Here is a 26,094-nt window from a genome sequence, read left to right on the forward strand (position 1 = left end):
GTGTAATAGCCATAAGAGGCTGGGACTGTAAATAACAAATCAGGCACGGCTGCCTCAGCCAAGCCAAGGAGGAAATTACAATCTTTCTCGGGCATCAGGTGGCTTCTCATGGTTTTGGACATAGTAGAGATGCGCGGTATATCTGAAAGAGATTTGGTACGAGAAAGGGGCTAATCAAGACGTGGAAAGTTTGCCATGTCCATGCTGGCCTTAATATTCCTTCTTTTGCTGGCAGTCCGCCCGGGCGCAAGGCTTGTCTCTGACATATCACCCGTGCCCTAATGCTGGAATATTATCTGTTCCCTGGGTTAGGAAGTGCATGCGCATGACGGCTTGCGCAACAAGCAATCCTCAGCGTCGTCATAGAATAAACCGCATGATCCGTATGAGAGGGTGAAGTGAGAGAGGAACTTGCTGGAGGCGATGGATTCATGGCGGGGAGAGTGGTGAGCCTCCTTTCTCATCGACGCTCAGTTCGGAGTAAAGAGGCACCTGCATGTTATAGAAAGTGAACAGACGTCACTGGAGCACTAGCGAAAACATGTACAAGCAGTCAGGACGGCCGCAAGCTGGTCAAAGACTCGGAGTTGTGTTGTTTGGGCTGTCAGGGGCCATTACCCCGCACTACTGAAAGTGGTTTAGTGTGCCCAGTGCTGTTTCGACAATACAGAACATGACAAAAGCATGAACAACTGAAAGAATGAGTCATTCAGAACCACAGGAATTGATATAGAAGGTAAATTCTCATGACAGCTATTATCACCCAACACAGGATGGAAAGGATTTTCAGGCGCAATTGGGCCAAAGATGGATGATAACGATTTGTGTAGATGCATGCAGCGAGGCATTCGTCTTGCCTGGCAAAGCCCCCATCCACATTTTCCATTCTCCACGCCGTTTGACAGCAACGACGGAGTCAGTGGGGTATAATCCCTAGTTTGACTATAATAAAGTTCGATAAGAAAGGCCCTTTTGATTACACAGCAATATCTGGACAAGCATTGACATGCTCAAGTCGCCACGAGGACCGGGGACCTCTCGACTCCACAGTCAAGTCGCAAGGTACAAGAACCGGATCGCAAGATGAACAAGATAGCACAGAACATGATCTTGATAACCCATCATTGGCTCAAATAACAATATTGTGGTTCAACAAACCTGTCGTTGAGAAACCATCATGCACGTCATAATGACTCCGGGACCTCCCGCCCACCGAAACAGCTCAGAGCGAAATCGCTCCATGTAAACACACACTGCCCATTCTATCAATGCGTAGAAAACCTCACATCTTTTCAATCTTCCCTGCCAAATCTCACAGCAACTGAAGTACGTTCAAGACAGCCACCATGTCTCCAAGCGCTCAAGCACCGCCAACCATAATCTCCGCCTCGCAAACCCCCGAAGAAGAGGTATAGTCCCGCCCATTCCCCCCGATCCTCTCAGGCAACACAAGCCACACCACAAAAGAATCCAAAATAATCATACTCACCCACCACCCTCACTCTAGCGCAACATCACCACCGCCAAGCAATACATGGCCATCGCCTACTCCCCGACCGAGAACCACGGCGCCGAGTCCGTCCGCCACCTCTGCCACCCAGACAGCTGGTTCTGGAGCCCGTCCACCTTCCCGGGCTGCTGCACCCCGATGGACTACGCCGACTCGCACGCCACCGTCATGCAGTCGGTTAACGACCTGCACATCGTGCGCTACGATCAGGCCTGGGCCAAGGACGGCCACGTCCTGCTCCGGTACACCGCCGAGGGGTCGCATGCGGGGAGGCCGTACAAGGGGATCGAGAGATTCGACCCCCCCAAGCGGGCGCAGTGGAGCGCGGCGGCCATCTTTGAGATCAGCGATGGGAAAGTCAAAAGCTTCACCAAGGACTGGGATCAGAAGGTTATGCAGGTGCGTTGTTAAACTTTCATCTCGAAGGGATTGAGGTGTGGAAGTGTGCTGATTGTGGGGGTTCAAGATCCAACTCGGTTGGGCGCCTGTGAAGGAGTCTGACGATCCGCGGTGGAAGGCGGAGATTTTGGCGGACCCTGAGAAGGGGCGGCAGGCGAAGTAGGGACGGAGGGTTGGGGAGACGGGGGGAATAGTAAATCTCGGAAAATCCGCGGGTCCTTTCGGGTCGATGTTCATGTTGATGGAGTAGAATGGCGTGATAAAATTACGCTGATAGCCTGGAAAGTCTCTGAATGCAGGCTTTACTGGAATAATGCCATCCAGATCAGTCATAGAACATGAGGATGTTGAAATCCTAGGGACGTCGCACCATGCACAGCTGTCGACGACCCAGGATGCATCTCCGGGCACAAGTATGTGGCATCTGGTGTCACAGTCATCATATCTATAGCCAGATGCGCAACCGAATGGCAGTCACCGGGGCTCTGGTGTTGCAGTAGTACACAGCTCGCGGCGCGACTTGCTAGGGCATTTTTCGATGATCATATAGAAGTCGCAGGATGGGTTCAGATAAGATACTACTGCAAAGGGAACTTCCTGGCAGATAATCATCTACATTTATGAGCTCAGACCATGCTCAGGATACATGGAAATCTATCAAGAAGTATAGCTAAGGGCCGCACGCGGTCGACTTTTCTGGGCTGCCAGATTCACATGATCCGCGCACAGATGCATTTGAAATCAAATCTTTGAGCTTTTCATGTCTGATGCAGATCATAAGCAATGTCTTACCTAGCAATACAGCATCACCTCCGACTTTGCCGATTTGAACTACTATTCTCGCTATTGCTTTCCTTACTACGCTGATGGCTACGAGAAGACACCGAAGGAGTCTGCTGTAAAGGTGAAAACGGGTTGTGGACTTATGAGCGATGCTCAAGGAATCAAACGGTGACAGGTATTGAATGACCATCAGCCCGGCAAGAACGGCAACAGTATCTCCGCAAGTAATTTGCTATATCTTAACTTTAGGCGCCAGTAATGCTCTACTACTGTACCAAATGGCAGTCAACTGTATTGTTTCTCAAGACTCCTAGCACATCGAGCCGTGTCCACTGCCGGTTATGGTAGCAGCAACTAACGGAAACCCACCTCGGTCTGAAGAGTACAGTGCGGTTTCCTGCCGTTAGATTGAGGTTACATTGCATCTTCGATGTCTCAGTTTCATAGGAGCCTAGCACGGAGCGTCGTGACGTGGAACAGCGCGGGACGGCAGGTTGCTGCCACCCTGAGAGTTTACATTCACCGGTACGATACATTCATATCCTGTCTCTGACAAAAATTTACTTTGACCTGGCTCATGCAGGGCTTTTGCGCCTCTCAATTGGGAATAAAGAGTGCTGTTTGATGATCAACAAAGTTGGTCTTTCGGGGTGACAGAGAGCATGGTTGAAGAAAGTAGCGCCCAGAGATATCATTTCCATGCATTTGTCAAGTATCAGCTTACAGACTAATGAGGAAATAGAAAACAGCGCTACTTACTGTTTCATTAAATGACATCTTCTTCCTTACATCATATACCTATCCACGCATTATTGTCATTTTCTCTTGTGATAGAGGCAGCCACATCGACTTAGCTCAGGGCTAGAGAGTGTATAGATAATGCTGTAGCCTCGTAAGGCAAACGACAAACTCTCGCCCCAGAAAGAATCTGTCAATGGTGAACCAGCCTCAAATTGCGCAGTCTAAGACATTTTGTCTAAGGCAGTTTCCCGTGCTAAGACATATCCCCATATGAGGTTATGTTAGCCGAGTAAGATGATAGCTAGCCAAAAAAGCACTGATAATCTCAATGAGCTTGCTGCCTAAGCTAGTCCCTTTTTATATAATGCGCTGAGATTCCGTATGTGACACAGGGTGTCCAGCCACTGAAAGATCCAGGATTGATTCACGGTTTGATGGCGATAGAGCGTTGAACAGTTTTCCTGACCAGGCTGTCGCATATTCCAAGTCTTGTTGCTCACTCTGACTGGGTGTCCAATTCTTAAAGTTTAGTTTAGGATTTCTTCGTAGGAGCTCTGCAGAGGCCCATTGACATATTGTAGCTAAGGATGGCACAACTGACCTATTTATTCAGTCTTGATCCACAGACCCATCTGAGTCAAACTGTCACACGACGTACACCAAGGCATAGTGAGCTTTATGCTAGGCTGCTTGCTCATAAAGTCGAATTGCTTTGCCAGGAGTCTGTCAAAACAGGGCTGGAACAGTGATAGGAGTCTTCAAGCTTCAAGACACGTTGACTACCACGCGTCTTGCCGACCAGAACGTCGTTTAGTTTGCGGACCCATCGATTAGGGCCGAGAAATGTAGTCAATAGTATGCGACTCTTTTCGCGATGGGGCCAACTATGGGTCGGGCGCCGGAAGTGTTCCGAGCGAGAAATGCTGGGCCTGCCAACGGGATCGATCTTCAAGATTGATACCACTACAACAGTCAATTCAAGCGTTTAGCAGTGGTCCATGGGGTCGATACGAGAAATCTATGAGAACATCTCTTTTCAGCTCGCAAGTGATTATCATGCAGAGGTGTCAGAAAAGAAAGATGATGGTGCGGTAACGCGGTCAGCCCTACCGTTGCTCCTCGGGGTCCGCGGAAGCGGACTCGGGAGGCTCTCCCCTTGTAGGGCTGGATCTGTTACATGGCTGCCTATTACCTTACAGCCATATCCACCCTTTCCCATTCACTGTATCTGCACCCTTGATAACTGTATGACAGCCCAGACCAAGAGATTAATTTTCTCACTAGTTCAACTCTTGTTTTCATGAGAATGTCCACTGACAACTTCGCTCAGCACATCCGAGTTTTGCACTAACCCCACGTCGCTCGTTCACTGTTTCAGACCTCTAACATTGTATATTGCTTCGTCTCTTTGCCAAATGCAACTTCGCTCCTTTCTCGTCACCAGTATCTGGGTGGTGGGCTCTTTGGCCTCACCGGTCCCGAAGACTGGCGACTCCTCGCAAAAGCAACTGTCCAACGCGCCCAATTCTCGTCCCTCTTTTCCCACTGTGACCGGCCATGAGATCCACCTGCCGTGTCTTCAATGTTCTCCAGAGGATGACAAGGGCCTAGTTGACAACAGAACCTCGACATCCTTTGTGGTATGGACCCCAGATTTCCCTCATCCTGGAAGACCAGAATCGAATACTGATCTTGTCCATAGGCAATGAACCTCCGAACCGAACACAATGCCCTCCTGGTCAATAACGTCAGCGTCTTCCCCGCCGGATACCCCATGCAACTTCCAGTCCAGATGCACCACGACGGCAACATTGACAGCGCTACTGTCGAGACCGTCCTCCTGACCTACGGGGTGGACATCGAATACCTCCCACCGAGGGTCGACTCCCCGGTGGGCGACATGTATTTCGTGGAGGTCAAGTTCTTCGATCCCACCGGTCGCCCCGCCACCGCAAGCGTAATCCACGTCCGCCTGTCTCGCGACGCTGACGAAGACGACCTCTCGATCTCCCAAATTATCATCGAGCCGCTCCTCGACTACCATGCGTCCCACGGCCACGGCAACAAGGTGTGGCACGCCCAGTACTGGAAGATGCTGGTGGGCAAGTACAAGTCCTGGCGCAAGGAGCAGAAGAAGGCCCTCCACAAGAGTTTGCATGCGACGCCGGAGGTCCACGTCTCCTGCGGTGATAGACCCTGCATTCGTCCCTACAACACGGTCGTCGCAACTGATGGGGAGGGACATCGCCGCCACCACAACGACGAGAGCAAGTCCCCGTTTGCCGTGGCTGGCCCGTCGATGGACGCCTACGTGCACCACCACCGTTCCAACCCCAACTTCTGGCGTCTCATCATTCCGGCGATGGTGCCTGCGTTGCTAGGGATGGTCGCGGGGTTGGTCGTTTGTACTACTGGGGTGGTTGTCTGGAAGATTATCGCGTGTGCGCTGGCTCGGTGCGTTGAGAAGCGGGCCAAGAGATGTGCACGTGGCGGCGGGTGCTGTAGGGGCCTGAGACAAGCGGTGTCAGAGAAGCAGCAGCTTCTGGCTCGGGAAATGGGGGCTAATTGCGATGTGTAGAGACTGTGATTGCCCCTTCCACCTCAGACAGACAAGACAATGCGTATGGGGGTAACCCGTGGTAGCTACAAGGTGAAAGTACGGGATGGGTGGATCGGGTAGAGAGCATCATGGGCTTGTATGTGCTTATCATTCGTTGCGCAGAATGGTCAGTCTTTCAAAAGTTTGCGTGCCTACTCGCGTCAGCCTCACAATCAATTTTTCTCCTTTGTAGACGGGCCAGTCCCTTTTCCATGGCTTTGACCCACTCTAATAGGGGAATGTTCGAGGCGAAGCTTTGGACTTACGAAGTTCCGACCGTCAAAACACACTCACACACCGCTGAATCCGTGCAGACTGGACTGTTTCCGAGGCAGTGTCATTGGGGTCAAGGAGCTAAGCCACCGATTTTGGAGCCCTAATTGTGATCTCAATTCAGCACTGCTGCACTGCTACAGTGCCAGCCAGGTGCCACAATATCCTCAACCTACTACCAAGCGCTGATAGTGTGGATACTTCTTTGTGTCTCGGGGTCCGCGGATCCCACTAATCGACACACGATCTGACAGTAAGTACGGAGAGAGAGCCCATTCCCACGACTGGGGAAATGATTGAGAAACCGGCTAGGTGTGCACAAAGTCAATCTGGAGTCGAAGGACTGCTGAACTATGACCCGTCAACAGCCTCAGTGGAAACACGTACTCGTATTATCATTATCCTATGCAGCGTCAAGCGGAGCAGTCCAACAGCCAGAAAGATCCCTCTTCAGCCCGCCCATTGCCGCTGGGTCCAAGAGCGGTCGTTGATTGGCCAAGCTTCCAAGCAAAGCTTGACCAAAGCTTGAGGGGGAAATGACTGGCGCAAAAACTGGCAATAATGGGTGGGGCCCGAAACGAGGCTGCCTAGCACTCGTTTTTTCCCGGTGCACAACACTGCCTCGACCACAGCCCGTGTCTTGTCATGCTTCGCTTCGACGGCTGAAGGCTGTACAACCCATACTGCCACGCTCTCATCTACCACGCGCACGCTCACCGCAAGAACCCTCCATGATCCATCCCTTCGCCAATTTACAGGGCTGGCTCCACTGACGTCAAGCGCCCTGGACGTCCCTGTCCAGAATAGAAACACTCACATCATTGTCCCTCAGTTTTCCCCCGGCCAGCACAGCACTAGACCGCATGGATGATAGATCATCCTGGGCAGTCCTTCTCGCCCAACGACGATGAAGTCATAGCGTATTGTTGGCTTTTCGCTGACGCCTGTTCTGTAGGGCTGATGCTGCGCACTGAGGTCCTGTCCTTTGGACCCCGGATTGACTTTCAAGAGATAAATAACCGGTGGATTCCACTACTTGAGTGGGTTTGTTTCTCTTTTTTTTTCCTCCCAGAATTGCCGATACCCGAATACCACCACAACAATTTAATAATCCTCACTACCGTCACGCCTCCCTCTTCAACACTCATACTCCAACGCATTCACTCATCACATTTCCACCATGTTCAACTGGTTCAAGTCGTCCAACAAGGAGTCCGCTCCCACCCAGCAGCCCACCTGGGATGCCAATACCGTGACTATGCAGCAGCCCTCCGGCCCTGAGGCCCCTGTCACCGAGCGGGTCGTCACCGGCCAGCCCGTACGTGTCCCGCCCCCTTCAGTCAAAACCTCCCAAGCTCAAGCTAATCATTTCACCAACCAACAGAACCAGCCCGAACAGATGCAAATGAGCCTCCGTGGTGGTGGTGAGGGCGAGGACGTCTGCTGTGGAGTGTAAGTTCCTACCCCCAACCTTTCATTCAACGGATATCACTAATAAAACCCAGCTGCGCCGGTCTCTGCTGCTTCGAATGCTGCGAGTGCTGCTGCTAGACACGATCAACCTTTTCCCGCCATGGCGGATAGAAATCCTCCCGTAATGTTCCACGATCTTACTATAAAGGGGTTATGACGAGTGATGACCGGATCATCATGAGTCGCGCGTGTTTTGTTTATACTATACCGGATGAGAAGACGGGCGCCCGTCGTTGTGTATATTCTCATATATCATGATATATATTAATGCAGTCTATGCTTTATGAATGGACTTGACACTGGGTTTGAAGAGTATATTCTCTACTACCATGGTCCTGGCTTGGTTACGAGCTTTGAAAAAGTACTCGCCTGCGTCTGGTTGGGAATCTCATGAAACGACTTGCTTGTAACCGCAACACCAATTCACAGAAGTCCTTGTGTTCTAGCTACCGTTTGTCCCGGTCGCAGCCGCACAAGATGCCGGACTAGTTACTGCTAAACATTTACCCGGCAGAGTCGATCACGGAAACATAGAGCTAGCGAAAGAAAAACGAGAGTTTGTCCACGAAAAATGGATGCAATTTCGCTCGACAAATTATCCCGGATATACTTTGCGTCGCATAGAGTAACTTTTATATACACTAATCCACAGTCCTCCCCCCCCCTCCACCATAATTCCAACAGACCCAACCTCCACCCTCACGCCCACTTCCCAATAAGCGCCATAATGCCCGCCCCCAGCAGCGTACAGCCCACCATATACAACAACTTGGACCGCCGGCGCGTGCGGCAGGGATCGAACAAGAAGTCGCGCGCCAACAACTCCACCAACGCACTGTAGATGAGGATGCCCGCGGAGACGGCGTTGAACACCCCCTGGATGATCAGCGACTCCTTCGAGTTGGGGTTGTAGGTCGTGCGCAAGCCCAGGCCGATCGCGATGGAGATCGGGGTGGTCAGCCCGTAGGCCAGACAGAGGAGGTAGGGCAGCTTGGCGTGCTGGGCGAAGGGGATGGCCGACAGCCGGGCGCCGATGCCCAGCCCCTCGAAGGACTGGTGGAACACCAGCACGGGGTAGAGGGTGGCGAACTCGGACCCCGTCACGCCCAGGTTCAGCCCGATGATGACCGAGTGGAAGATGATCCCGAACTCTAGGATCAGAAAGGCGGCGATCTGCTGCCGGAAGGATCTTTCGGTCGCGTCGGCGTCGGCGTCGGCGTCAGCTGAGGCCGAGGCGGTGGTGGAGTTGGTGGAGGTGGCAGGCAGGGGTTTTTCTCCGTCGGGAATGCGGCTGCGGCTGCGCCCTTCCGGGTCGACGTCGTGGGTGCTGTGCAGGGAAGGGCAGGGGTCCTGGGCGATGAAGGCGCTCGTGGCCGACTCGTCGCGCTCGATGCCGTACTTGTGCTCCACGTAGACCTCGGCGGCCAGGTCGAGGAGGAAGATCAGCACGACGGCCGTCAGCACGATGGCCGCGCACCACGAGTACTCGCCCCAGTACCCGGAGACCCCGACGCACGTCTTCGGGCCGATGCGCTTGTAGGCCGGGTCCAGCAGGTGGATGAACGCGGTGGCCAGGATGACGCCCGTGCCGAAATAGCGGGCGAAGATGTAGACGTTGTGCGGGATCTTCCAGCTAGGGAGGCCCTTGGAGACGACGGGGAAGAAGGTGAAGGCGGTCGAGACGAAGAGGATCACGAAGATGGAGGAGATTCGCGCGCCCAGGTGGCCGTTGTACTCGTTGTCCGAGATGGCATAGTAGCAGAGCACGTCCTCCTTGCTCGCCGTGTGGAGGTTCACGTCGGAGGCGTTAAAGGTGGCCATGATTGCGGAGGAGGAGAGGACTGGGCTGCTCTGCTGCTCATGGTTGAGGATGGTAGTCCGATGGTGTAGGTCTTATAGATGTCGTTCTGGGGACCTTGGGGTAGAGGTGGATAGCAGGCTAGATAAATGGACACGCTTTCGGGGCTCTCAAAGTGTCGAGGAGGGTTTAGTCGACAGGAACTGGCCGAACGCTGTCAGCCCAGTGGGGGCAAACTGCCACATTGCCGAGTCAGCGTCTGAAGTGATGACCATTGAGTGGAAGCTGAGTGGAGCATCCGTTTTCTGTGCTGCCTGGTCCACTTCGAGTACGATTTCAGTTCAGGTGCTTCAATACGTGGTTGCAATATTGCAGAGGGAGGATAAACTCTTGGGCCTGGCAATTTCCAGGATCAGAGATTGACTGCCACTGATGCATCTAATTCGCAACCACAGACTCGTAGATAGCAACAGCAGAACAAGATTGATGGTGCCAAGAGCGAGATGCTGGCAACGCGCACATGGAACGCCCTGTAGGGCTGAGCTCCACTGGACTCCCGCAAGGTCCTCAGAGGTCCCGCCCGAAAGTCCTTGCCTTGATTCCTTCCGCACGGTGGCAGTAGCCGAGTCTACCCCTTTTTGCACACTCGCGACCGGAGAATTTCGCTTCAGTCTGTGGTTCACTGAGACTAGCCTCCAATGGATTTTTGATTAGGATGTGTTCTCGGTTACTGGATTCGAAGGTGTTGCCGGGTCTCGCACTCGGAGCACTGTCACTGGGCAGACACCCCAACGAGTCTAACGCGATGTTTCTGGGTTCGTCCTGTTTTACCAGCACCACATTACATCATAGCTTCTCTGCAAAGAGGCGAATGAGGTTGCGGCGATGCTCGAGTCACGCACTGTGACTTTCGACACTGGCGTCGTAGCACCTCACTGACCGGGAACAAGGAATCAGCTCTTTTTGCGACCTGCAAGTCAAGCCCCATGTCCAAGGCGTGCATCAAACATGTACTCTAATTCATGCATGGCCTTGGCCTTCGAATCTCAACACGCGTTCCGCTCGTCGAAGCATTAGCCCGAAGACTTCATCTTTCCTACAAATAATATTCAGTACCTCGTAATCACGTGCATAATCACTAACTAATTATCTCGTGCGAGGTATAGACACCAAGAGCGAAGGGCTTTGTATACTCTCTTTTCACATCATTGGCCTTGCAGTCCATATTCAGTCAATTTAAGGTATCTAATATTTTTCACCCCTGCATGGACATTCGGACATTTGGCGCAAACGACTGAGATTATCACCAGCAGTAGATGGCATGCAGAAAAGCACATCCCGACAAACAAACTGATGGCTGAGAGATTGAAGACCACAAACTCTAAGAATTTTGACGGTACCTTCACTAACCGCTTTACAGTTAACTAAGAGGTAGAATCCTGCAAGCAATGAGAGTGAACGCCGAACGCACTTTCCTGATGCTCCCTGCTGGCTATCTGATTGGCTAGAGAGGTCAGTCACAGATCTAGAAACTAATCAATCCTCGATAAAAACACTAATTAGTATTTCCTAGTAGAGTGACTCAAAAATTTTTTATCATAAGATTAGATTGAATAGCTGAGCTTTAAATTTATTCTGCAGCTGTATGAATAGGGACATCGCAGATGAACTCAAACTCCCGGAGCGTCGAAACCCTAGAGTCAATATATTTCAAGTAGTCGAAAATTGGCTCCGGATGAGAGAAAAGAAAATGGGGTTGTGTCCTTGATAGTGTCGATAGCGAGTTTCTTTACTCACTTCCAGCGGATAGAAAGGACGACCCGGTTAGAGCGCCAACGAACGCACCGATCAAACCACTTTTGAAAGATATTTCCAGGAGTCCAATCGGATTTACCATCATCACGAGACGGAGCAAAGAAGTTGCATTAAGAATGGTTGGCCACAAGGACCTTCTTGAAGTAACGCCGATGGAAAGGTCCGAGGCATTAGACCTCCTCCAAAAGAAGCTCAATTTTCGAGGCATAAAGCCGCAAATTAAGGCCCCGGGGCAATTCTGTAAAGCTTTTCTGACTATCGCAGGGCAATTAAGAAACAGCATTCCTTGACGACATCCCTGTACCCGGAGAACAGTCAAGAAAGGACCGGGAGTTTCAGAGAATATAGCAAAGGAGTATTTTATCAAGGAGTATGTACCTCATCGAACTCCGCCAGTCCTGAGTCAAAGGCTATTTATCCGATGTCCCGGCCGGACCTCGGCGATGGTGGTCAACGCAGTAGATGAACACGAGAGGAGTAATGATACATCTAGTTAGTCTGGGTCATGCAGGAGGTTTCTGAAAACTTCCATCGGTATAAATCTTTCGGATATCTGATGATAGCCGCAGTGCGGTCTAGCCAATATAGGTAGACCGCGATATGGCAATTGGAAGCTCACCTCCGCGCACGTGAGCGAAACTTTCGTTATCTCACCAGTGCCAGTCATCTCTGTCCGTAAAGATATGTCCATTCCGTAGCCGTCTGTTATCTAGAATCATTTAAGCTTGATTGGTGGGGGTTGGCAGGTGGTAGGGTGGATTGCGGGGAAATAGAGCAGTGTGGGGACGGAGAGTCACGGATTGTATCTCACCGTCCCCATATAGATAGCATATGAGCCAATCGTTGTATCGTATTCTCCACAAGGTTGAGAACGAGGGGAAAGCGGAGTTGAATCTAGGCAGATTTGCCACGGTTGAACAGATATGCGACCTCTCTAGCAGGAGAGTCATCCAGCACCATCAAATACAAGCTGAGTTCCAGGAAAAGAATGCACTTTTCAAGAACTCAGCCCCGGTCGCTCTCCCATTTGAACGCCAATCTCGGCTAGTATTTCTCCAACCCAGACAATGGATTACACAGACAAAAAGATGAATCGAGGCGAGGCGAATGATAGAGTCTCCATTCAAGAGGGAGATTCACAATACCAAGCCGGTCGCCAGACCCCCAGCGATGCTGAGCGTCTCAAGATAACCATGCCCGTACAATCTCATCAGGACCCATTCATGGGTGAGGAGGGCGCTGAAGTACAGTATCGGAGTATGAAATGGTGGTAAGTGAATTGTTGCATCCCATGCAGATTGATACAAAGCTGAGAACTCCTTTTCATGCAGGCATTGTGCTATATGTGAGTAACCCTTGCTTGGCCCTCAATGTGGCTATTTGAAGTATTCTAACCGAATTTCAGTAATGATTGCTCAATCAATATCTCTGGGGATTCTCTCACTGCCCTCTTCGATGGCTACCTTAGGCTTTGTACCGTTCGTAAATCTTGGTCCTCGTTAATATACGGCTCAATTGCTAAGATCCAATCTGTCTCAGCGGTTGCATCTTGATTATTGGCATCGGCGCTTTAACGACATACACGGGCTACGTTCTTGGACAGTTCAAAATTCGGAATCCGCAAGTCCACAACATGTCTGATGCAGCAGAGATTCTGTTCGGACCACTGGGTTGCGAGGTCGCCACGGTAGCTCAAATCTTATTCTTCATCTTTCTAATGGGAGCTCATATATTGACGTTCTCAATTATGATGAACACACTGAGTAATCACGGGGCATGCACTGTCATATTCTGCTCCGTTGGAGCAATCCTATGCTTTTTTCTGACCCTCTCAAGGCGTCTACAAGAGGTTTCATATCTCGGTATCATATGTATGACAACACCCACTCCGAAATTCCTAATCGATTAAAGCTAATCATGCATAGCTTCACTATCTATCTTCATAGCTGTAATGATAACAGTCGTCGCAATTGGTATCGAGGCTCCCGATCCTATAGCCCACGCCATCAACCACCCAACTCTCCTTTCCGGTTTCTCAGCCACTCTAAACATCGTCATATCGTTTGCAGGTCACTTGGCATTCTTCAGCTTCCAATCGGAGCTTGCCGAACCGAAGGACTTTTCCAAGGCATTATTTACTCTCCAGGCAACTGATACTTCACTTTATCTTGTCGTCGCTGTTGTTATATACCGATACGCGGGCGGTAATGTTAAAAGTCCAGCACTACTAAGTACCAGCTCTACTGTTTCAAAAGTCGCATTCGGTGTTGCCATCGGTACAATAGTTATTGCGGGAGCGATTATTGCGCATGTGGGAGCCAAAACGATCTATGTTCGGATGTTTCGTGGTACCAATCGAATGAATGAGCGATCTCTGGTATCTTACGGAACCTGGGTTCTAATTGTCTTCGTTCTTTGGGTCATTGCTTGGGTTATAGCGAATGCTATTCCTGTGTTCAATGATCTACTCAATGTCTTAGCTGCTGCTTTTGCAAGCTGGTTTACTTTCGGACTGGAGGGTCTGTTCTGGCTGCACATCAATAAAGGACAAATCACCTCCGCCCGAAAGATTTCTTTGGCAGTTTTGAATGTACTCCTTGTGCTGATGTGCTGCGTCATGGTGAGAAGACCCACTTACCAATCTTACGATACTACACATGCTAACAAAGGTTTACAGTGCGGAATGGGGCTCTGGGTATCAGGGAAAGGCATTGCAGTTAGCGCCAAAACCGCGCATGGCGCATTTTCCTGTGCGGATAACAGATGAAATGATTCATCAGAAAGTTACGGCCATGGCCATTGAAAATGGCGGTTAAATTGGCTTTCAATACATGGCCAGAGAAACTGAAGAGGGATGGTGTTAAGGCGGTTTACCAGATCATCGATATGTATCTCCTCACTAGTAACTACAGATATATGTACATAACCTCTTTCGTTCGTTCTAGCACTAAGCAATCAGTCTCGGATGATCCTCCCAACCAACAGTTGAGAACATCCCATGTCTAAAGATGTGATGTACTTATGGTGGTACTGCCTTGAGAAACCTGTGGCCTTCGTGTTAAAATATAATATTCAAAATGTTTGTACCAATATGTACAACTCGGCAGCATTGAGCGCCAACAGTTCAACACATGGTAAATATGCAGGGAGGCCTTTTTATACCCTCTATGCACCTCAAATGGTCAAATAGTTCTCTCTTCATAGAAATTCAGTCCTGTATACAAGGTGGCGTATACTTCCATTCAAGACTCTTAGAGTGATGTTGATCATAGAAGTAGCATCTTCGAGATGATCTTAATAAGATCGAGCCACATAATTCTTACTGTAGGTTCTTGGTTGGTTTGAATGAAAGATATTGAGGAGAACTTTGAATTCTAGGAATGGTACGGAGGTAGGCTCTTTTAGATCAGAGGCAAATTCTCGCAAATTGCGTAGACTTTAACTAAATCTACAAACGAGCCTGTTCATCCCTAGTCAGCCGTCGGAGAGGAGGACCGCCTCTGCTGCCATCGCCACGAGAAATTGGAACAGAAGTCTGCTTCCATCCCCACTTCTCTTTCTGGTGATCTGAAGCCTTCCCTTCGAAGTTGTCTGCAACGTAGCGTCCTAGAACTGGTAGAAATTTAAACGCACTATTTAGGATTAGAACCGTATCTTCAATAGCGTTTGATGTAAGACACTTACTGTCCGCTATCTCCAGTAGCAACAAACAGATTTTCCAGTGCGGGAGAGTAGTCAACCAGAAAATCACCCTTGGGTGTGTCTGAGTACCAACGCTGACCGACCAAGGAACACTCGTGCTAGAGGATGAAACTGGGAAAACTGCCACCCTTGAGAAAGGTGATACTTTTTTTATTCACCGGGGGAGCAAAATAAGATTCACGACACCAAAATTTGGCATTGCTTTCAAGGGCGCGTCGCGTTGGAAGAACGTGACCAAGTTGTGAGCAAATGAGTCATCGATTTGGTCTCGTAGACGGGCGACGGGCGATGATGAGTGGGAGGTGGATGCAGCAAACTTCAAATTTTTGGATGGCTAGTCAGTGTTCTTTATAGTGGGATTGATGAAGTATTTTATTCGATATCAGGTTCAATTAATTACTACGGGTGGCTAGTAACACGCAGGAGCTGCGGCGGGCCTCCACCAAGTGCCATATTTATTACATGGTGTAAAAGGATTCACATTTGCTGCAACTCGGAGTTTCGAAAATTCTCCTCGATGGTACAGGGTAAGCGATATCATCCACACATAACTGGTACTAAGTAATCTCCAAAAGGTAAAGATTGATCATTCATGATAGAGGAATGGGCTTGAGGGCCTATTCCCAATTAAAGATCATCGAAGGGTCCAAGGCTGGTCAAATATCGTTGATCCAATGACTCCGAAATTGCCTGAGATGACAGAAATCCTTCATCCATGGATATGCCCAGAAACTGCATGAACAGTTCGGAATATGAGCCTGGTTCTGTTCCGAATCGGTTGTCTTGGTACTCGTCGCTACTTGAAACCGGTGGCTCGTAAAGCCGGGCAAGGTGGTCAGTTGGAACACGCTTTCCAACGGTCGCAGATTGAAAATGCCGTCATTTCCGACTTTATTGAAGATGGATTGATCAAATCCCACAGAAGTCAAGCACTGAATCCTGGAAGACCACGACCACCAAACGGGCTGTTCGATTGTTTGAGGAAATTCTGCAAATGATCAAACACGCTTGCCTGGAATGATGAATAAATAGCTGCATAGCACTACTTTTCCCCCAAAATTGTGGCCAACGAAATGCAATTTCTGTTATGAATTGCTGGCATGAACCTAAGTCTGATATAGCTTGCTCAGCAACGGCAGCATTACTAGCAAATGAGAACACCTAGTGAACGGTGGCGCAAACTATAACTTGGTGGCCGATAACTGAATTATTTATTTCAATGTTGAGATCATCTGCGATGCCAATTAACTGTGATGTCCAGCCGCGTGTGAAATTGCCTGGTCAGTTGTGTTCTGAACAAAGGACGGTGGTCGAAATCTGGATCGTTTGTTCCTCGGGCGTTCATTTCCGAGAACATGAAGAATCGGGTGGTTCAAAAGCGCATGTGCGGCATGAAAGGTAGTCTGTAAAAGTAGCCAGGATGACCAGTATTCTCTGTATTGAGGAACATCATCAGGAGGCCTTCTGTCTAGTCCCAAGTTCTTGAACCGGTGGCTTTGGGGTAGGCTGGTCTCAAATTGATAAATCTCTTGAATCAGATGTGAGTGCGTGGAAGAGGCTACCCAAGCATCTTCCGATTGCCCTGAACGCATATCCCATCACCTTGCCCCATGTTGAGAGAAGATTCATACTATACAATAGAGAAAATGCTAAGGTCTTGAGAATCATCAGCACCAATTTTTGATGATGATGATGATGATGATGATTTGGTGGATTCAATTCAAATAAGGATGGTGGCTGGCCAAAGCTCGCAATCTTTGGATCATGTAGCAGAGGTGATTTCAGGTTTCCCGTTAAGAGTGCTTGGCGATCTTTTGCAAATGCGTTTTCAAGAATAAACACCGTCCAAAAGCATCCAGCCTCGTCGTCCCTCCTGGTTGGGGGCTCCTGGGCAGCAGCGTTCAAGTTATGCGCCAAGGATTTAGCCAGTTTCGAAGCTATGGCAATATTCATAGAAGACCTATTATCTTGGTCAGCTAACATGCAGTTAGATGATTTCGCCAGCTATGGTGAAAACGTCATCAGAATATTTGAAACTGACCTGCAATATCGCACAATGCCAAGAGGCATAACGTCTGCAGGACTTCAAGTGAAGCTACTCTCTCGGTTGCGAGTGGAATGATTGTTTCTTTGGGATGACTGAACGCAGTGATTTTGTGCACTTCATCTACCAGACCGGTAAAAGGGGTGATCTTCGAAAACTAAGCATATCGCTAGGAAGTTTTGCAACAAATGACATGGCCATTGGGAAACTCGGGACGCCAATCCGGCATGGTCAAAGAGTGAAAAAGGTTGAAAATAGACATTCGTTCTGTAAATCTCGACAAACCGTAGCCAAGCCTCGGGAGGGGATAAAGGACTGTGGTTATTAGTTCCCCTCTGATACAATGCAAGGACCAACTCGGAAACCTACAATGCAGAGAGATAGAACTTTTCTTGTGAGGACACTACTTGTATTGCTGAAGTTTCAGGTCCCCGGTTTGTTGTAATCTCTTCAGGTATTACTTCACTCTCTTGCATGGTTGCGGGAAAGTTTAGTCTAAAAGGACTTGTGAGGACCCTGACAGGCAAATCGTCAGCATACAAGTAATAGGTAGAATTGATTTGGTATTACTTGAGGGTGCTGTTGATACGATCGATCTGAGCTTCGAGTCTAGTAATTTGCTTCTGGGAGCTGAGGCGAGACTGAGGTGTGATGTGGTTAGGAAGAAGTTCTACAATGCCTGGAAACCTGTGATTGTGGTATACTTTCGGTCGAAACCAACAATGAACCTTGTGAACTCTCCCAGAAGAACTTTTCTGCACGTAGGTACATTTTTGCTTCGATCTTACGCAGAATAAACAGGACGGTTTCTCTCCTGGGCATTTGTTTTTTCCCTCCTATATAGCCAGAATGAACGTGACGTTCTGGTTGTGGTTGTGGGACCTACCGACAGGCTCACAGGCATTCCGCGGCCGTGTTGATTTGCATTCCGCGGAATCTCTGTTCAATCTGATTAGGGGTTTGATCACGTTTCCACAATTCGAAAATTACTAAGACGGTGAGGATTTTTTTTGAAGCGAGTCTGGTTTCCACATTGCTCCGCTTAGATCCGCTCAGATCCCTCAGATCCGCTCACATGACATAGTATCACATGAGCGGGGAATTATCCGATTTTCCTAGACCCCGCCCAGATGCCTTGATGATATATCAATCTCGAACCAAGTATTTCCATGTTGTTGGATTTATTCTCTCGTACAATACTTGAACGATCTATGCTTAGAAGTCTAATCGGGGTGAAAAACTCCACCTTTCGCCATATGGACATGTTTATCTTATTACTTGAAAGATGATGTTTTATATCGGATTGGAAGTGACTCCTTGTTCTAACTTAGTTTAGGTATCTTGGTATGAGGCCCGTTGGGCAACATAAGAACCGACAGGAAGCCCGATGACTTACTGGGATGTCTTCTTCGAATGTTTGCGAGGAAGAGCGCATGTATTCATGCTTGGGGCCGCGGTTGTGACTTGACGGACTTCTCATCTTCCTATATCAGCCTCCACATTGGATATGTACTGCGGTAAACGATAGGCCACGCTACCCTCCCAGCGCACGTTATTGATATTAAAACTCGGATCTCAACTGAGAATATATAGGAAGCCACAAAGCAATTCAACGGTATTATACTTCTCTAGTCATATAGAGAGTGCCAACATTCAATGTTCTTCCTGAGAAGAGCTGTTTCTCATGCCTCACGTGAGCGGAATCTGTTTACATCCGGGCCACTTTTGAAACAGGGCTGATCGTCGCCGACGTCATACTAAAATACATGCTTATCGAATGAATTCGTGCAGGCAACAATAGTTCCGGTAGATTCGGTGGGCCTCTGTTGACTTTTTAATCTCGGTGGCTCAATCTTTCTCTCCCTTTTCTGTTTCTGTTAACCTACCTACCTTGGAACGAGCAGCTCCGTGCCCACATGAACGACAAGATCTTGTCTGTTTTGAGGTGAGAACGGGCCTCATGGGTTTACTAGTACTAGGCATCCATGAAAAATTTCCTAGCTCTGAGAATATTTAGGAATACCACGATCCTGAAGTCCATCCCATTCACAAAGGTACCAAGTCACTCTCAAATACTCTAAAACGCCACCTAGAAAGCGACACCAACCTTGGAAGATGGCCATGATGCATCTGTTCAAATATGGTATCCACGCTGTTCAGTCGCTTATTGCCCTGGTCATAATTGGTTGCTCGGCAGCGAAGCTTTCAGAGCATACTTCAAGCTCATACGCCTTGGCTGTCTTTACAGTGAGTGATATCACACACTACAGCCACGTCTATTACCCTAGATTCGTTATATCGGATGTCTGATAAATGCAAGGGAATTGCGACTATCCTGGCGGCGATATACATCGTCACAACTTCCATAGTCGCCAGGTATGCCTACAAGGCTTGGATTGTAATCGCATCAAACGCTATAACGGCTATATTCTGGATTGCAACGGTCGGAACCCTAGCTGCGCATCATTCTGGAGGCTGTGGAGGGTACAAGCATGACTATTGTTACAGGAAGCGGTACATAAAGGGAGCAGATTCTCTCTGGGCTGCTACCCTTGCACTTAGTATCATCGATGCGTAAGTTCTCTATAGTCTCTAAATCTTTACTGCATCGTTTACTAACAAGAAAATAAGAGTCTTATCAATCCTATTGCTTGGACTCTCATGCTTTACTGGAAAGTCCTCTGTACTGCCTTGAAGAATCGCGCCCGTGAGGTGCAAAAGTTTGAAGTTGAGCACTTCAAACCGTTGTTGCGAATCTATTACACCCAGTGCGAATGGATTGCAGTTATAGATTGTGCAGTGGATATTGATAGATTAGGTAGCTATGTATATCACAAATAGACTTGAATGCACCATTTAAGGTCTCTTACCATGTTGGAAGACAAGTAATGAATACATCGATGTTTACTGGAAAGCATGCTGCTAGACCTATGCAAAATGTGGCCCATGACCCGTAGTGCTAAAACCCATGGGGAAGGAAACCTATAGGTGGGTCTAATCCAAAGGGGTGATTGATTTGTATCTGGAAATCGATTAAAGGACTTAGATAGGGCCCGCCCGCTGAGTTTCTTTCATACATTAAGGGAGCTCATAAGCTTTATACGATGAATTCCTTTGTCTAAGTGGAATTCTCCTTTTCTTGACGGTATTCCACCCAATAATCTGTGATATTCTCCTAGTGGCCAGGAGGTCTATAAAAATGATCATGGCCACTTTAACAACTCGCCTTGGCCACACCGCCATCCATCTGGACCTGTCAAGATTATCACCTGACTATCTCATAACACAGACAACCAAAGTCTAAATTTACTCCCGAATCCCTCCATAATGGATGATTGCGTTGTATTGTTCGGCCCATTGTTTCTGTCTGGCACAGAAGGGCCCGTCATCGGCTGCACGTTGAGAGCGCTAGGCCCAGACGTTGACCAGCTGGGCTGGGACGACCTGGAACTGAAGCTGGTCCAGGGCATGCATGCGTACCGGACCACTCTTCCCCAGGCGTCTCCTTTCTACGGGGTGATCTACCGAAATTGCCTGGTGCGATTTTACCGGGAGGTGCTGGGTGAACCGGGAGCGATAATTTCCGAGTACCATCCGACTCTGCTGTGGGGACCCAGGGCGATGCATGTCGATATCGATCGTGAACTCATTGAGCTGTGGTTTAAGGAGGCGCGGGGAGTCGCGGTGCGTGAGCAGTGGTAGGTGACTGTATACCCCGAATACATATCTACTCTTTCTCGATCGAGCGCGAAATTCGCCGCTTGTTACTGCTACTATCTTTGGGATGATATCATAGATAAAAACTCGATATCCAACCCCTTATTTTCAGTAGTAACGAGCGAGGTATGTGATAACTCTGGGCTAGCATATGTAATGCTGATATCTCATGCCGTGCCTGTACACAGTATCAATCAAATAAACGTATAGCCCCTCTAGCCTCATCAATGTCAAAGTCCTTCAACTACGCAAACCTCGTCCATCAACCTCAATAATTCTGTATCTGCTTTTATAGTGTTTCTCAGGCATCTATGTGGCGCCGCCAACCCTAGGCCTACCGGCTCATGAGCGCCCGGCGGACATCCTAATCCCCGAGCCTCAATCTCACAGCGAAACTGCTCGGACTTTCTACCCGCCGACTAGCACCTGGAGTGCCTCCTTTCCTGAACACTACTTCCCCTCTTTCCCACTCAGAGATGCGACCGGCCATGGGGCTAGTAAATGCTTGGATCATGGTAGACCATATCTTGCTGGTCGTCATACTTGTATACCTGGTACCCGTGGCCAAGTCCCAAATTAGGGTACGCTGGGAGACGGTTATGCTTCCTATATATTCTGGACTGGCCAGGCACGCAACTAAGATTGTGAAGTCTGTCTACATAGTCCTCGAAAGAAATGATAGTGTCGGACGCGCGGCGGATAGAAACCATTTACCAAAGATAAGACCGCCCGAGCCAGAGAAGCGAATATGTATTGATTTAAAATAGAATTACCATCGGAAAGCTAGCTAATAGATACGTATTATTTCCCAACTCTCAAGTAAAGCAATCGAAGACAAACAAACCCCCTGAAGCCTATTGACCCCCTGCAGCATCCACACTCTTCTCTGCATTCTCCCCCTTCTTCTCCGCATCAGGCTGAGGTTGCCCCTGCTTGATACTCCTCCACTCCAGCGTTGCGGCACCCAGCAGCGTCAAACACGAAATGATCAACCCAGCCCAGAACACCCTCCTTAGCGCCTCATTATACGAATGTAGCACCGTACCACGCAGATCCGCCGGCATCGCATCCAACAGCTCCGTCACACCTCCGGAGGTAACCAGCCCGCGATCAAACCCCGGCAGCCCGGACAGCCTCTTCACCAGCTGATTAGCCAGGATATTCTCTCCGACCGACACGAACACCGCCGCCCCAATGAGCTGGCCGAACAGCATCAGTGCCAACCCAGACGGCACGTCAGGCTTAGGCAGGACGGTCTGCGCCGCGAGATTGGGAACCTGAAAGCACAGCCCCAGACCTAATCCGTAGACGATCTGGTAGCCGATCCACTTGCCCGCGCCGGTGTCCACCTGGAAGGTGGTGAGGAGACCAGCGCCGACAGACATAATACAGGATCCGATGATGGCTAGGGGGGTGTAGTATCCGACCTTGGAGTTGGTGATGCCCCCACCGATCGAGCCGACGACCATCGCCAGCATCATGGGTAGAAGGCGGATGCCGGATTCCACGGCGGAGTTGCCTTTGATCGATTGGAACCAGATGGGGAGGAAGTATACTGCAATTCGTGTCAGTGACGTGTCATGGTTTGCGGTCGGACGGGGTGTAAGCTACCGAAGATGTAATTGCCGGAGCCCACGCAGAGGGTCTGCCAAAATCCGGAGATGATGCTGCGCTGCGAGAAGATTCGCACGGGGAGCGTCGCGGTCTTGGGAAGGAAGATCTGCGCGGCGATGAACGAAAGGAGCAGAACGCCTGCGAGGACCAGGCAAGCCACGACGCGGCCGTTGCTCCACTGCTGAACATCAGTTGTGATTCCAGGTAGTGGTCTCGACGACATACAGAATACGTCTGGCCACCCCACTGGAGTGCCAGTATGAGACAGACTACGCCAGAGACCAGGAGTGTAGTGCCGAGGAAGTCCAGCTGTCTCAGCTTCTCGGTCCACGAGACTCTGGTAGTATCTTGCTTTGGAACCTTGAGGCAAAGGGCAATGAAAACCATAGCGGCGCCGCCGATTGGCAGATTGACATAGAAGCACCATCGCCATGTCACGTTCGATGTAAAGGCGCCGCCGATCAAGGGTCCGACGATTGAGGCGATGCCGAACAGGGCACCGAACAGCCCCTGGATTTGGGGACGCTTTTGTAGAGGTACGGAATGGATGATGCACATGATCTAGGGTACGGTTATCAAAAGTAATCCGCCGATAAGGGAGATCTTTTCGACTCACAGTTCCAGCAAGGATACCGGCAGCCCCAACGCCACAGATGGCTCTTCCAATGATGAAGGCCACGGAGTTGGGGGCAGCACCGCAGATGGCAGAAGCAACCTCAAACAGTAGAATGCTGGCGAGGAAGACTGTTCTGACAGAGAAGAGCCTGTACAGCTTGCCAAACAAGAGTTGAAATGCGCAGCATGTCAACAAGTAGGCGCTTCCGTACCAGCCGACGTCGTCGAAGGAGTTGAATTCGTCGGTGATTTTGGGAATGGCCTATGAGTTGCGTACACATCAGCGTCAAGTCAGGACAGAACATAAGAAAGGATGCTCGTACAGTCGAGATAATTGTTCTGTCCAGTGCGACCAGAAACATAGCGACAAAGGCCGAGACGATCAGACAGACAACCCTAAGTCTCGATTGACCCTCGGGTGGGCCCGGAGGCCCAGAGGGGCCCCCAGCATTGGCTGCCCCTTCGTTTCTGGCTGCTGCCTTGTCCTGATTGACCAACTCCGGATTATTGGTACCAGCTGACTTGATGCTCGCAGAAGTAGAAGTGCGCGGGGGATCCATGATAACGTGGAGTTCGGCGCTCCGCAAGGCAGGGCGCAATCAATCGGATGACAACGCACGAGTGGTGAGTCTGTTCCGCAGGCAGATCACTTGTCGAAGGAATTAAAGGTTTTTAAAGGGTCGCAAGGGGCTAAGAGGGCGTTCCAGGATTTTGACATCAAACAATTCGTAGTGAGCATGACCAGCGGTCCGGGGGTTGCAGAACCCAGTGGTCGGGGGTTAGAAAGTGCGAGGCTTACCAAGTGGCGTCAAGTTCGGCCCTCATAAACCCCGGCTTTCCCCTTCATCCCTTTTTATTCCAATCAACAAACCACAAACCTGGCATTCGGACTCCGGGACTTTCTGCAGCATGTGCGTCTAAAAGCTTGGTAGTTTGAAGCCAAGCGACGCCATTCTCTACAATTCCACAGATTGCGCCCGTCCGAGCGTGAGTGCTGATGGTCAGCGACGCAAGGCCAAATGTGATCGCGCCCTAGATTCTGCGCTATAATCACCGGTCATCCTTCACCGCGTTGCTAATATCTGGTCAAGTGCCATGAAGCACGCAAATTAGCAGTGACTGATGTGCGGGTCTAATCAGGCCTGGCGCACACCCTTTGTCTCTCTCATAGCTTTGGTACTTGATCTGCATCGATCTGCACGTCGGTGATAGAAAAGGGCTTGATATATAAAGTGGATATCGTTGGAATTGACATATCAGCTTCTTCCGACCAGGATGAACGGTAGTGCTCTTCATGCACAAAGCAGGCCAGGATGCTCTTGAGCAGCCTTATTCAATTCTTGACTAATAGCTATGCGCATCTTCCACCATGTAGTATGTTTCAAGCTCGACAAGTCTAAAAGATCAAAGGGTTACTCCGGCAGTAAAAGGCGCAATGCGACCATCTCGATCCGCCCAGATAACCGGAACCCTCAATCCACCAACCCCAGGACCCAAAACACCTCATCCCGAATCACTTCCGGTGCAACAAACTGCAAATTATGCGTCCTCGCCTTCCCTGTCGAATACACAAACCGACTCCGACTCGACAGCGACAGATGAGCCCGTTGTCCTCGCTCATCCATCTCCTCCATGACCGCCAGCCGCTCCGCCAGCCGCCGTCTCGCCTCCTCCGAGCCATGCCCATGCTCCACCCCATAAGCATAAACCTTCCCAAAATCCACCGACTCATTCGCAAAAATCACACTCAACCTTCTATCCCCAAGCGCCTGCATCCCCTCGGGAATCGCCTCATTCAACTCCTTGGTACTCGCCGCAATCAGCGCCAACTCCGCCTCCGCCGTCGCCCGATTCCTCACCTCATCCTCCTTAATCGCGCGGTACTCCTCCGGCGCCACCGCCACATTCTCATCCAACCCGACAATAGCATAGTAATCTGACTGCCCCATCAAACTCGGCCAATCCGCAGGCAAGGGGGTCGGCGCCCGCGGCGAATCGACGATCACCATCCCGACGACGACGTCGGGGCCGCGTTGGCGCAGGAACTCGCGGACCAGGACCCCGCCGTAGGAGTGGCCGATCAACACATACGGTGGCGGGATCTGCGCCGCGTCGAGAAGCTGGGTCAGCTCGCGGACGCGGTTGTGCGCTGTCGGCGGCAGCGGGGAGGGCTGTCCGCTACTGCGCCCGTAGCCGGCCCGGTCGTAGGTGTAGACGCGCGCCCGGGCGGCGATCAGGCGCTGCACCGCGACCCATTCCACGTGCGAGCTGCCGAGGCCCGCTTCAATGATCACGGCCGGGGGGAGGCTACCATTGTGCTTCTGGCGTTCGGGGCCCGCGGCCGAGAGGAAGAGGGAGGGGCCGGGTTCGGGTAGTGGGACGAGGGCGGAGTGCGTGCCCTTATTCCAGGGGGTGACCATGGTAGCTGAGAGTGTTGAGTGGGAGGACTGGGAGGGACAGTTTACAGTGTATAGTTGAGGGTATGAGCGTGAGAAGCTTGAGAAGAGAGAGGAGGGGGATGTGAGAACTACTGGAATCAAGTCTAGTTGCTCGTGCTTATCACACCAGCGGGCCATGGCAATGCTTATTCGTGCAATTGACTGTAGCCTGGTTCCTGGCATGTTAGCTAAACAGGAACTAGACGGTTAGTGAAGTATAACAGTATTAGACTACAAGTACTGCGCTAGTCAGCCAGCTCACGGGCTGTATACTGTTGGTATCAGAAGGTGTAATGGATATAAAATATAGACCCAGGTGTAGTAAGATGCAACACACCGCTCACTCTTCGCAGTAGCACAATCTATTTTCATACATTCTACTGCAGGACTTTACCAAAGCTAAGGGTCTATTGAGCGTGCAAACGATAGCAACTAGTCCATACCAACAGTTTATCGTGATTTTAATCTCCAGTAATTAAACAATAGGTATATCGCCTTCGTGGTATCCGTCCTAGGCACAGTCTATAGTTATATTCACCCCGCTGATGTTATTGCCCCCGGACCCCCCCCCCC

At 50.1% G+C, this 26,094-nt stretch overlaps 8 protein-coding genes across 8 annotated transcripts; 5 read left to right on the plus strand and 3 right to left on the minus strand.

Moving 5' to 3' along the window:
• The first annotated feature begins 1,082 nt into the window (after nucleotides 1-1,082).
• On the plus strand, nucleotides 1,083-2,170 carry ASPACDRAFT_114408 (uncharacterized protein). The gene is made up of 2 exons (XM_020195796.1): nucleotides 1,083-1,909; nucleotides 1,977-2,170. Exons 1-2 carry the CDS (start codon nucleotides 1,535-1,537, stop codon nucleotides 2,070-2,072), a joined length of 471 nt encoding a protein of 156 aa, XP_020058226.1. The 5' UTR covers nucleotides 1,083-1,534; the 3' UTR covers nucleotides 2,073-2,170.
• A 2,678-nt stretch (nucleotides 2,171-4,848) lies between these two features.
• Nucleotides 4,849-6,011, plus strand: ASPACDRAFT_40702 (uncharacterized protein; the record flags this gene model as incomplete). Its single annotated transcript, XM_020200801.1, has 2 exons — nucleotides 4,849-5,073; nucleotides 5,136-6,011. The coding sequence occupies 2 exons, from the start codon at nucleotides 4,849-4,851 to the stop codon at nucleotides 6,009-6,011; spliced, it is 1,101 nt and encodes a 366-aa protein (XP_020058227.1).
• A 1,422-nt stretch (nucleotides 6,012-7,433) lies between these two features.
• On the plus strand, nucleotides 7,434-8,061 carry ASPACDRAFT_76422 (uncharacterized protein). Its single transcript, XM_020204706.1, has 3 exons — nucleotides 7,434-7,623; nucleotides 7,690-7,757; nucleotides 7,811-8,061. Exons 1-3 carry the CDS (start codon nucleotides 7,486-7,488, stop codon nucleotides 7,854-7,856), a joined length of 252 nt encoding a protein of 83 aa, XP_020058228.1. The 5' UTR covers nucleotides 7,434-7,485; the 3' UTR covers nucleotides 7,857-8,061.
• On the minus strand, nucleotides 8,045-9,740 carry ASPACDRAFT_114410 (uncharacterized protein). The gene has a single exon (XM_020195797.1). The coding sequence runs from the start codon at nucleotides 9,597-9,599 to the stop codon at nucleotides 8,478-8,480; it is 1,122 nt and encodes a 373-aa protein (XP_020058229.1). The 5' UTR covers nucleotides 9,600-9,740; the 3' UTR covers nucleotides 8,045-8,477.
• Nucleotides 9,741-12,584: 2,844 nt separating this feature from the next.
• Nucleotides 12,585-14,158, plus strand: ASPACDRAFT_24743 (uncharacterized protein; the record flags this gene model as incomplete). Its single annotated transcript, XM_020199286.1, has 6 exons — nucleotides 12,585-12,661; nucleotides 12,723-12,736; nucleotides 12,797-12,869; nucleotides 12,931-13,262; nucleotides 13,317-14,011; nucleotides 14,069-14,158. The coding sequence occupies 6 exons, from the start codon at nucleotides 12,585-12,587 to the stop codon at nucleotides 14,156-14,158; spliced, it is 1,281 nt and encodes a 426-aa protein (XP_020058230.1).
• A 6,306-nt stretch (nucleotides 14,159-20,464) lies between these two features.
• ASPACDRAFT_40706 (uncharacterized protein) lies at nucleotides 20,465-20,839 on the plus strand (the record flags this gene model as incomplete). Its single annotated transcript, XM_020200802.1, has 1 exon — nucleotides 20,465-20,839. One exon carries the CDS (start codon nucleotides 20,465-20,467, stop codon nucleotides 20,837-20,839), a length of 375 nt encoding a protein of 124 aa, XP_020058231.1.
• An 869-nt stretch (nucleotides 20,840-21,708) lies between these two features.
• ASPACDRAFT_58301 (MDR family MFS transporter) lies at nucleotides 21,709-23,643 on the minus strand (the record flags this gene model as incomplete). The annotated part of the gene is made up of 5 exons (XM_020203330.1): nucleotides 21,709-22,409; nucleotides 22,466-22,646; nucleotides 22,694-23,029; nucleotides 23,085-23,345; nucleotides 23,407-23,643. The coding sequence occupies 5 exons, from the start codon at nucleotides 23,641-23,643 to the stop codon at nucleotides 21,709-21,711; spliced, it is 1,716 nt and encodes a 571-aa protein (XP_020058232.1).
• A 912-nt stretch (nucleotides 23,644-24,555) lies between these two features.
• ASPACDRAFT_40708 (alpha/beta fold hydrolase) lies at nucleotides 24,556-25,503 on the minus strand (the record flags this gene model as incomplete). Its single annotated transcript, XM_020200803.1, has 1 exon — nucleotides 24,556-25,503. The coding sequence occupies one exon, from the start codon at nucleotides 25,501-25,503 to the stop codon at nucleotides 24,556-24,558; it is 948 nt and encodes a 315-aa protein (XP_020058233.1).
• Between the last annotated feature and the right edge of the window lie 591 nt (nucleotides 25,504-26,094).

Source organism: Aspergillus aculeatus (genome assembly GCF_001890905.1).
Source record: "Aspergillus aculeatus ATCC 16872 unplaced genomic scaffold ASPACscaffold_4, whole genome shotgun sequence".
In the NCBI taxonomy this organism is placed as follows: Eukaryota; Fungi; Ascomycota; class Eurotiomycetes; order Eurotiales; family Aspergillaceae; genus Aspergillus; species Aspergillus aculeatus.